At 36.8% G+C, this 11,601-nt stretch overlaps 2 protein-coding genes across 6 annotated transcripts in view; one reads left to right on the forward strand and one right to left on the reverse strand.

Annotated features, from left to right (window-relative positions):
- LOC131787460 (DNA-directed RNA polymerases I, II, and III subunit RPABC2-like) overlaps nucleotides 1-5,645 on the reverse strand; it is a 135,802-nt gene extending 130,157 nt beyond the window's left edge. Inside the window, exons 1-8 of one of the 5 annotated variants that reach the window (XR_010715928.1) lie at nucleotides 5,530-5,645; nucleotides 5,242-5,305; nucleotides 4,463-4,505; nucleotides 4,040-4,133; nucleotides 2,439-2,494; nucleotides 2,106-2,291; nucleotides 1,747-1,908; nucleotides 388-1,180 (exon numbers count right to left, since the gene is read on the reverse strand). Coding sequence is in view for 3 of the 5 variants with exons in the window: in XM_066159834.1 (XP_066015931.1) it covers nucleotides 1,064-1,180; nucleotides 1,747-1,908; nucleotides 2,106-2,138 (312 nt within the window). In the remaining 2 variants the exon portion in view is untranslated. The other 4 variants (XR_010715927.1, XM_066159836.1, XM_066159835.1 and 1 more) reach the window with 4 other exon arrangements.
- LOC131787458 (RNA 3'-terminal phosphate cyclase-like protein) lies at nucleotides 5,225-10,836 on the forward strand. Its single transcript, XM_059104566.2, has 9 exons — nucleotides 5,225-5,780; nucleotides 5,920-5,991; nucleotides 6,369-6,544; nucleotides 7,004-7,078; nucleotides 7,761-7,885; nucleotides 8,374-8,499; nucleotides 9,246-9,402; nucleotides 9,668-9,771; nucleotides 10,572-10,836. Exons 1-9 carry the CDS (start codon nucleotides 5,654-5,656, stop codon nucleotides 10,729-10,731), a joined length of 1,122 nt encoding a protein of 373 aa, XP_058960549.2. The 5' UTR covers nucleotides 5,225-5,653; the 3' UTR covers nucleotides 10,732-10,836.
- Nucleotides 10,837-11,601: the final 765 nt, after the last annotated feature.

Genomic DNA, 11,601 nt, shown 5'->3' on the forward strand with positions numbered 1-11,601 from the left:
AGTAATAGAATTTTCCCCTCTTTCCATATTACACTGCTGCCATACTCAAGTTAGGCAATGCAATATGTTAATAATTCTTCTTGCAACAACGAAGAAACACTTACAACCCTGTATACTGGAATTATGTTACTCGTTACAAACAATGTTTACAACATTAACAGGTGGTAGTACATCTTACAATATGTATTGCAACACCGTAGAAATAATAAATATTAAAAGATTAATAATTTGCAGTAATCATTAATGCTCAATAATGTTGAACTGTAATATATTAGATTTCTTTTTAACCTAGGAAAAAAAATTTTTTCTGGAAAAGTTAAAGAAACTCATCACTGCTGTAAAAGATTTTGACACATTACCACTACCAATAAATAAACAACATTCCCCTTCATGTGTGTTTAATGATAATATTTCTCATACACAACTGCTACGTACATTTTACCCAAAATACTTTTTACAAGATACAAAACTGAATGCAAAAAACAGGACATTTTGATTATGACAAAATAAATTTTTTAAAAAATCATGGCAAGTAAACTTCTACACATTACCAGTAGATTCTAGGCTTCTGCTGGTATATAACATCAGTGTTAGAAATAAATACAAGCTTATTAATGAACTACAAAAATCTCATGATGTATGAAAGTCAAGATTCAGTTTGAGATGACCCATTGAGCTTGGAACAGACCTTTAGAAGTTTTGCTGCTGTTATTTTTCTTTTCCTAAACTCAGTCCAATACTGACTGATCTATGACTGCAAGTGATGGCAATCCTGCTGTTGAATCCTGATCAACTTTTTGTCACTTACTAACTGCACATTTTGAACAGAAAGTTGGGCCACTTGATGCAGTGACTGAACTAGAGTGTAAAAAGGAACTTGGCCTTTCCTACCAGTTTCACCACTGAGAGCCTTCAACCAGCTTTCAATGACATTCATTGTTCTCATTAGCCGACAATAGACAGACCAATCTCTAATGGGGTACACAATGTTAGTGATCCATGTGTCCTCAATGTATTTTATTAGTTCCTGAAGTGTCTATGTGGTTGCCTGTAGTTTCAGTTGCTAGAACTGAGTAGAAATCTCTTTGCCAGGCAGTAAGGGTAATGCAAGCAGTTTTCTAATATACCTTTGCATACCATTATCCTCAATGCACAGTACTTGCAGACCAAGATCTTGCATCTGATAAAAATATGAGCCAAAAAAATTTTAGTCTTTGCATTGATGGAGAGCATAAATATTATCTCTAATTAAAAAAGGTTTGTAAGCATATGACTTAAAAAATAAACAAATGCGAAGCTTGTTTCAACTAAGCATCTTGCCCTATTACAAAGATAAACCATGCATGAACCTGCCCCTGAGGTTAGGCAATCCTGGTGTTCATTCAGATGCCATTGTTAGCAAATTGTTGTTGCTCATATATTGCAAATAAAATATTGCTCATATGATCTAATCGTCCAGGTGAGAGTTGTCATGAAAAAGACTGACAGCAATAAATGTTTTGACAACCAGAGGAGGAAATCATCAATCACTTTCTATTTAAAACAGTCCTTTACAAGACAAACTTGTCCCAGATGATTGGGAAGGGTACATGTAAGAGTGAAAGAGTAGGGGCATGTCAGGGTGGCTGATAAGAAATGAGAAGGTTGGTCAAAGAGCTTGATGGCCTAAAACTGTAATTCTGCTGGTGCAAGGAGCTCAGATGATGGTACAAGTGCATGAAACTTAACTTGACAAATTCAGTTTACCTTTTTCCACACCAACTGGGTCCAATGAAGAGGACATCCCTGCAGCTTTACATGTGGGACAACAGACTGATGTGCTCCCCACAATTCCTTGTCAAAATCTGCTGTAACAAATTGCACATAAAGCCATTCCCCATGTAGAAGATGGATGATCTCTCTCAAAATCTGATAGATAAAGGAACAATAATGCATTCAAAGAGAGTTTTTTTGTCCTTGCATGAGCACATTTCCTTTGTTCCAATTGGCTGTCAAGGTTACTTTGGTTTTGATATTAGAAATTGCACTTGAAGAGTGCTCTAACCATTATTTTCCTTTGAAAAAGATAAGAATGAGCATTTAAAGGGAGTTATATGTATACTAACCTCCTTGTAATCTCTCTTCTTCTTTGAGGACATTAAGGCATCGCTAATGGCACTTGTTTTGCAGACTCCCCAGATGTAACAAAAGCACTAATTGTTACAAGTTAGTGAAACTTGGGTCTTTAACTATCTTGTCATTTCTGTTAGTGTACCAAGTTTTTGTTGCAGCTAGCTAACTCAGCTGTTGCTCTGTATCAAAAAGAAAGGTAGTGCTACTTCTTTACTTTTGCCTCCACTTAGTAAAACCCTGGAGGAATGACATCCTCTTTAAGGGAGAAATTGAGGTCTTTCACATCTTTTGACCTCATTTTCTAACAAATGATTTACTGCACATACAATATGGTCCTCTTTAGACAAAGCTGGGCAAACAGAGGTGGAGCTTCCTGAAGAATCTATTTAAAATAAAAATAAAAATTGCAGCAAAAATGAATAGGGCCTGGTCACAAATGGGAAGAGAAAATGCAATAATTTGCTGTGGAGCAGGGGGGGGGGGTTCCTGAGACTGGTTATTATTTTATTTTAGAGCACTTTTTTAAGAATAGTTTATTGACGAAAAAAGGTATTCAATTCTAAATTCCTATATTTGGAATTGTAACAAATATTACATAATAGTTCTCTATTTGCATATCAAGATATGATTAACAGTTTATGTAACCTTCCTTTTATTAAATGCACATTAAGGAAAACATTTTGTTAACCCTTTAACTCTTGAAAGTGATTAACATGTAACTTCTCCCTAAAATATCCATGCAATATCCAGCAAGCAGATAGTGAGAAAATTCAAACTTATCAGGTAGAAGTTGTTATCTCCATCTTACACCAAATTCTCCCAAATAATTTACAGGGAAATGTGTAGCAGCCAGAAGAGAGAATTAACGATAAGATCTTGGGAATAAATGTGTTAAAAAAAAAAACAAGAGTTGGATGCCAAACATTTTTTAAAAATTCAAAATTTTTAAGGTTCAGTGGCTGGACTTGAACAAGAATCAACATTAAATGTTTGACTGCACAGGCATTGAATAATCGTGTAAAATGTCACAACATTAGCAGAATATTGGATGTACATGATCAGATGAAAACTTTTTTTTCTCTCAGAAAATTTTGTTTCTCCACTTGAGTGTAACCCTGATATAAAACCTTGCAGATGTAAAGAACTCTCATGGGTGGGGTGAAAAAAAAAAAGGAAAATGAAGAATTTTAGTTTATGGACATAAAATGAACAAAGAAGCACATCAAAAACATAAAATAACTGCTGACAACTAAACTACTGCCAATGCAGTTTTATTCTGTGATGATAAATTCATCTATTGCCCAGTCTTTGTGGCTTTTGTCTGGAAGATATTGCTGAATAATAATAAGGATGTTTGTTGCTCTGAAATAATATCGAAAAAGAATTAAGAGGCCTACAACTTCTGTGATTGATGTGCTCCTGCAATTATTTTTCCAGGTTCAGTTATCATATAGTCTAATGAATAATATTGTAAATCTGCATGCATTATATCACATATGCTGCAATCCCATTGGCTATGCTGCCCACTATAGATAATTAACCCTTGATTTCCATGTGGAAGTTTATTCTGGTTTAGCACATACCAACTCTCACAAAAAAGAGATCTAAGCAGAGATGTTAAAAGCTCTCTTTGGATTACATTGCTAAGGCAACTTGGTACTGGCTGTTAAACTACTTATGCTGTAAGTTTTAGCTTAAATACTCTGTTAACCTTTTAACTCCCAAGATCTGATTGTTAATTCTCCCCTGTAGCTGCTACACATTTCCTTGTAAATTAGTTATGAGAACTTGGTGTTCAATCAAGGTAATATAATATCTTGTACCTGATGAGTTTGAGTATTCTCATGACCTGTTTGCTGAATAATGTATGGATATTACAGGGAGAAGTAACATATTAATCACTTCTGAGAGTTAAAGGGTCAAGCACCTTATCTGTAGAGCTCTAGTTCCTAATACTCTTGCTCTCTCATATTTTGTCATATATGGTGTTGTGATTCTTTTTGTTGGTTCTTGGCTTTCTTCTGCAAATTGACATGAAAAAGTGCAAACTAATATTTCATTTAAGTAATTAAAATGTCCAGTAACTGTTATAAAATGTTCTTCAGCCTGACATTGTGAGACATTCACTCATAAGGGTTGTAGTAGCAACTTTGAAGGCTCATGTAACTTCCCTAATTAAATAAAATGAAATGCAAGAAACATTTCCTCATCCTGTGTCTTATAATTAACATGGTTAACTCTTTGAGGCCAAGTGGCCACAACCTCCAAAGTTTTTGGTTTTGTTCTAATGGATTACCTTATTTAACTGAGATTTTATAGAACACTGTTCAAAAATTATTGTAAACCATACCTGTTGTGGGCAAAATGTCAATATTATCTGTGTCTTCTGTTGGCTGAAAAAAACACAATAGGATATTAGACACAACCTCCACCAGGAAAGGAAAATAGCAATAAAAAAGTCTTTTACCAGTCTTGATTACTGTGAAACTCAGAAAACCATGAACTTCAGACTGAGTATTACTTTATCAAATTTGATATATCCAAGAAAACATGGCAGCCAGCTATCAGTCAGGTGTGAGAAATCTCAACTTCACGCAGTAAATACTGATTAGTTTGTGCTCTAGTATTTACTTTTGCCTACATATCCTGATCACACATGTGATTGGTCATGACACATTATTATTCCGGACACGATGGGGTAAAATTTCCGCACAGCCCCATACTACATTATGCATTCAGTTCTTGGATACTGGATACAGACTGGGAAAACAGATTTGTTTTACAATAGTATGGAGCTGTACGGAAATTTTACCAAAAATCATTTATATCCTCTCTGAGAGTATCGCTACTATATCAAACTAAAAATCTCCACCAACTTGATTATGATAATCAGTAAGTGTTGTTTGACTCACATGTAACCGAAATCACACGTGCGTTGTCAAAATTATGGTTGTGTCCTCGTGTACCGGTACACAAAGGAAGGAAACATTAACGAACTGCGTCATAACTCCATGTATGGTTATGAAAACAAAAGGAATTCCCTCGTGTACCGGTACACCAGGACAGCCCCAAAATTATGGTAGATCCACTAAATTAACTTATTCAGAAAATAATGGCTAGAAAGCTTACCTCTAAGTCATCTACATCTTCAAAGTGGTCTTCTTCTTCTACCTCATCGAGGTCATCGTCATACCTAGAAGAAAATCGAGAAAGTTCTCCATCGCGACTTTTGCTGTGAAAAAGTAAATTGGACAACGATTGCTTCGTTTCCGCTATTATCAACCACTACCACAAGAAATGACTTTGATCGATGTATAAATTGCGTCAAAACGTTAATTCGGTATGTAGTTATGTACAAGTGAATCACTGCGGAAAAGATCTCAAGATTCGCTGATTTGGAATGTCATTACCACTCACCCTTCCAAATCGTCGTCCGCCATTTTGAACGAAAACGTAAGTTACTGGTCCAGCAGCAAAATCCAGAGTGAAAGAGTACATTGTATATGACGAGTGGAAAGGTCATCCACGTGCGTTTTTCAACATGGCGGCTGATTTGACATACGAAGGTTGTAATTTTTTCCGACAAAGACTTGTTTTGGCGACGCTTAGCGGTAAATCAGTGAAGATAAAAAACATAAGAGCTGTTGAAGACGATCCTGGGCTGAAAGGTGCGTCCATTATTGAACTGATTATAGAAATCACAGCCTTTTCAGCTGCTGACTTCAGCTCCAAAAAACTTATATAAAATATGCTTCGTGTTTTGCCGTGTAATTTGAGAATTTTTGCTGTCTATGTAACCCTTTAAAGATTTTGAAGCAAGTTTTATACGGCTCCTGGAAAAGGTAACAAACGGATCACGAATAGAAATTAATGAAACAGGTAAGTCTTCAGATCATTGATCAGATAATTTTTGTTATTTGTTTATAAGATTTTAATGAATGATAGCACTGCCCGGCCAGGTAATGTTCATTATAGAGGTCCTATTAGGGGTTATTGGGATACGGAATATTTGGCTAAAGGTTATAGGGATACGGGATACTTAAGGAAAAAATTAAAGGGATATGTAAAATAGATATTCCAGGATGTAAACTTGAATTTTAGGATAGAAACTACAGGAAGTAATAGGATACAGGAGGTTTAAGCCAAACATTAATACTATAGGGGACATCTGGACCCCCTCCCCCCCTTCCTAATGGGGCCAAATTATTAAAGCTATATTATCCTTATGTTTGGTTACTCTGTTTCCTTCTCCAAAGGTACAATGCTGTTTTATAAACCTGGCCTGTTAACTGGAGGAACCATTGACCACGACTGTAATCCTCAAAGATCCATTGGTTATTACCTAGAAGCAGTGGTGCTGCTGGCACCATTGTGCAAGAAACCTATCAGACTTACTCTGAAAGGAATAACAAATGACAGACATGATCCAACAGTAAGCCAGAAATAATATCATATTTTTTTATTGCGGAGAATTGACCCTTTAAGCCCTCAGAGTGATGAGCTTCTAACTTCTCCTTAAAGTACACTGCTGTATAATTCAAGAAGATCATGAGGATAACAGAAATGATCACCAACACAAGAAGCTTTGACTGTTGGACAAATGTTCCTTGTCATCACCAAAGCAAATATATAAAGAATCAAACAGTATGTCAAATATGGATACTGATGTGAGGTTGTAAAGAGTTAAATGCAAAAAAGATCAAATGTTAATTCAAATTTTGTGTTGATATTTTCCAGTTTCTCTCTGTTTTGTAAAAACTCTCATTTCATATCTAACAGTGTAGACAAAAATGAGATGGAAAATGAGCTTGTATAGAGGTCCATAATTAGATTACTTCTCAGAAATGTGCCTTTCCTAGAATTTGATGATTGCTGAATGATGTTATTTTAGGTTGACATCATTAAAACAGTTATGCTCCCTCTGGTAAAGAAGTTTGTGGTGGATGATGAAGGCTTAGATTTAAAGGTATCATTAGCTATTATTAATGAATTTAATTATTATTATTATTATTATTATTATTATTATTATTATTATCATCATCATTATTAATGATTTTCCAAGTAGAATTTTAACACATGCAAAAGATTGAGTCATGCATTAATTGTACCATTAGTGAACTTAGCTGGAAAGAAATAATATGACTCAGCTGCCCCTTTCAACATGGTTAAATAAATCTCTACTCCATGAAGTAGTAATTTAAGTCATGTAATCAACAAGGTCACCATAATAGCTAAGCAATTCTAATTCTGTACATTTAAATATTAGAGCAGAGGGGAGAGGCACATCTAGATACCTCATATAGTGCCCCTTAATTTAGGATAAAAAGTTATTCACTATATGAAGACAAAGATGAAGTACGTGTCTTTGAATAATTAATATTGAGTTAAAAAGTAATGTGAAAGTGCTTTTTTCTGGTTAGTAGAGGAAAGAGGACTGCAATAGACCATTCTTACTGAACATTACAGGGGCCATATTTTTTACCAAAACAATTGAATTGGGGCAAAGTTGGTGTCCAAAACAATCCCATGGGATTTGAACTCTTTTCCTTTTTAATCAATTTTTATAATTTGTTGCAATTGATGTACATAGCTGTTCAGAAAATGATGAAATACATGTATTATCATTTCATTGACTTTTTTTGTCACAGATTGTGAAAAGGGGAGCACCTCCAGAGGGAGGAGGGGAGGTGGTATTCTCTTGTCCTGTGAGGAGAAACTTGCGGCCATTACAATTCACAGATCCTGGTAAGATAAAAAGAATAAGAGGCCTTGCGTATCCTTTACTTTTCCCCTTGGTATAAGTGTTACAGCTATATTACAGGGACTGCAAGATCAAAGTGCTTGCTAATTATTTTATGTGTAATTTGTATTCATTTGACTTATTTCATTCTTTATATTTTTTCATACCCCCTTGTAAGTGTTTTTTGTTAAATTTGTTAGCGTTTTTCCTTGTCAGGCACACCTTTTCTCACATTTCCATACTGCATGTTATTTCACAGTCCTCTTGTATTTAAAGCCAGTTTCTTTTATGTGTTATCACTTTTAAGTCAGTTTACTAAAAGTTGCTCTTGGCACAGTTCTCTTAAATAATTTATGTTATTAGCTTCAACCTACTACTTCTACGACTAGTATTGTTGCTGTCTCAATAAAAGATATTTCAAGTTTTTGTGATAACATTTTTGCTGTTACAGAGACCATTACACTTAGACCACTATTTTTTTTTTTTTAAAAGTTGATTTGCCTTAACCAAACCTTAAACAGGTATGCTATGAGAGTTTCTCCAGCTATTTGTAATAGGGTGGTTGACGCAGTGCGTGGTGTATTGAACCAGTTTGTGTCCGATATCTACATTTATACAGATCACTGCAAAGGAGGTCAATCTGGAAAGTATGTTATTTTACAACAAACCTTTAACTTTTTTACCGGGGAATCAGCATGTTTCACCACAATTCATGCAGTAAATATCCATAGCAAGACAAAAAATTATCTTTCTATATTTCTCTACTGAGCTTAAAGCTTACCATCTTCTTCTATTTACAAAATGTGGTGCTATCAACATTGCTGATCCTAGCAGAGTGCAGAATATGTGTCATACATGAAATTCATAATGGGCCTTAGAGTCTCTGTGGCTCAGTGGTAGAGCATGGGAGTGTGGAATCTGAAGGTTTGAGGTTCAATTCCTCATGGGGACTCAGAATTTTTTCTTTGTTCTGTGCTCATGAGAAGACGACAACCATATTTCTTAATATCCAAAGTGGCAAAATTTATGAGAAGTTTTACTACTCCTTCCCCTCCCCTGTAAGGGGTGACCGTCCATTGTAAATTGTCCTTGGCATTTTTTAGATTTACTTAAGAAGTTATCAGTACCCATTCATACTCCTGAGCAGAGAGAGGAACTGTGAGGGTAAGGTGTCTTGTCCAAGAAGGCAAAGTTATAACGCTTGCTAGTTTTCGTGCTCAGATTTGCTAATGCAACTGAGTCAGTGCACTTCTGTTGTGCTGGTGATATTACGATAAGCAAGCTTTTCAGAGTCTCTTAATACCAGAGATGCAATGTGTTCTTTTGTCATAAGCATGGTACACCATTAGTCATCAGATTAATGATAATCATGATTAAAAATGTCTTCCTCCAGGTCACCAGGGTTTGGGATCTCATTGGTTGCAGAATCAACAACTGGTGCCATGCTAAGTGTTCAGACATCATCTACCCCAGTAGGGGAGGGTCAGCCAGTTGTCCCTGAGGATCTTGGCAAACAGGCAGCTGAAATGTTACTTGAAGAAATTTACAAGGCAAGGTTTTTCCTGCTTTGGTCAGTTTCTTTATTTATACTTTGATCCTTCATTGGCTCATGATGTGTTCCTTTGTTCTGGTTGGCTACTGTGATTGCTTTCAGTTTTGGATGTACGACACTCAATCAAAATGCACTTCACTAATATCTCTTGGAAGCTGGTGATCAGGCTTACACTCATACTAGCTTTTAAAACAATGATTAAAGTATAGCTGTATATTCTGAAATAAGACTCACCATTATTATTTATCTTTCTCCTTTGATAGGGAGGCTGTGTTGACTCTCGCCATCAGAGTGTTGTTCTCCTTTACATGATTCTGGGACAAAGGGATGTTTCTAAAATTCTCACTGGTCCACTGACTCCATATACGTAAGTAGTTGATAATGTCTCTCAGTGAAAAGAGTAAATAAATTCACACAATTTTCTGTTTGCTGGAGTTATGATCTGTTGTGTGTTATTTGGAACGATTTTTTTAACTGCTTGGCATCAGTCTGGCTCTCATTCAATTGCAAAAAGGAGAGAAGGGAGAAGGAGGAGAAACAGAGAGATTGAAAAGTGGGAAGAGGCAGTGTCAGGGAGTATGATGGAGGACACAAAGGAGGAGACAGGGGGGGAGTGGGAATGGAGAGAGGATAGAAGCATTGTAGGGGGTATATGGAGGGCACAGTGGAGGGGAATGAGGTAGCAGGGGAGCAGGAGGAGGGAGAGAAATTTAGAGGAGGACAGGGAGGGAGGGAGGGAGGGAGGGGAAATGGAGGGAGACAGAGGGGTGGAGAGGGAAAGAGAGAAGGAGAGGAGATGATGAGGAAGGAAAAGATAAAGAAGAGAGGGGAGATAGGAAGAAGGAGAGGGACTGGGTGGCAGGGAGGTGAGGTGCAGAGGATGATGGGAAATGAAGACGAGTGCAGCTAAGATAGAGAGGAAAGGTCGAATGGACAATAGGAAGAGAGCGAAGAAAGGGAGATGATGAAGAATAGAAGGTGATGAAAGAGAGGTGAGATAGACAGGAAGAAAGGAAAGTGTTGGAAGGAAGGAGAAATGGAGAAAAGTAAGTGGGGAGGGAGGGGAGAGACGGCTTGGTGGTTGCAGGTTTACTATTAATGTTATTGTTTTCCTTCTACTCAGTAATTTTTTCAATTTCCTCAATACTATCATCAACTCTTTTACAGCATTCAATTTTTAAGGCATCTAAAAGAATTTTTTGGAGTGATGTTCAAAATACAAGCACAACAGAGTGTTGATGACAACAGTGTAGCAGGAGGAAAGAGTAAAATCTTGCTATCATGTGTAGGGGCTGGATACACGAACATTAACAAGACTATGGTGTAAACAAAAAAAAAAGCAGAGAAGTCAGGGATATTGAGACCTTGATTCTGCGGGAATTTATTTATTTTTTCATATTATAGAGTGGATGTAAACTTGTCTTCATCTCAAATAAACTCATATTGAGACATGAAATGTTTCTTTAATCGAGTTTCAACAATGAAACGTTGAAATGTAGCGAAAAATCTTTCATTTTAATTGTAAAACTGCAAGAGCGCGCTGATCGAACTGAAGTGCTGACAAGAAATTGCCTTAGGCACTTTGTGTTTCTCCGAGATAAACGTAACGCTGAGGTTTGTCTGGGTGTTTTCCCCGTATAGTCTCTAATGTCAAGAGCACGCTGTTTGGAGTTAGAGTAAACAGTCGCGGGCGGGGGCGGGGGCGGGGTAGGGGGCGGGGGCGGGGCGGGGACGGGGGCGGGGGCGAGAATCTTCACTCCTCCACCCCCACCCTTCTTCTTATTTCTGACCGTTGACCGCCCCCATAGTAATTTCTTTCTCTCCCCAAGCCTTCTGCTACCATTAAAATCAAAGATGGCGGCCATTTTCGTTCAGAAAATACTTAGCACTCGCTCGCCAAAATTAAACCTGTTTTTCAGGCTACCCTTTTCACTGCCTTACACACGTAGCCTGGATCGGAACGTTTTCAAAATGGCCGTCGATTAAGTGTCAAAAAAATTGTAGAAAATTTGGCTTTGAATAATATGTCGTTTATTTGCTCATTTTGGTTTCTCTAATCTAAAAGGAATGTATATCAAAAAGTGTCTCCATGAAGTGCGCGGCCAAAAACGATTATGTTATCGCTGTGACGTAGAAAAATATGAAGACACGTCGGCAGCTATGGTGGAGAAAGGGAAAATCTGGAAAGAAGGACGGA

The sequence above is a fragment of the Pocillopora verrucosa genome, chromosome 12, assembly GCF_036669915.1.
Source record: "Pocillopora verrucosa isolate sample1 chromosome 12, ASM3666991v2, whole genome shotgun sequence".
NCBI lineage: Eukaryota > Metazoa > Cnidaria > Anthozoa > Scleractinia > Pocilloporidae > Pocillopora > Pocillopora verrucosa.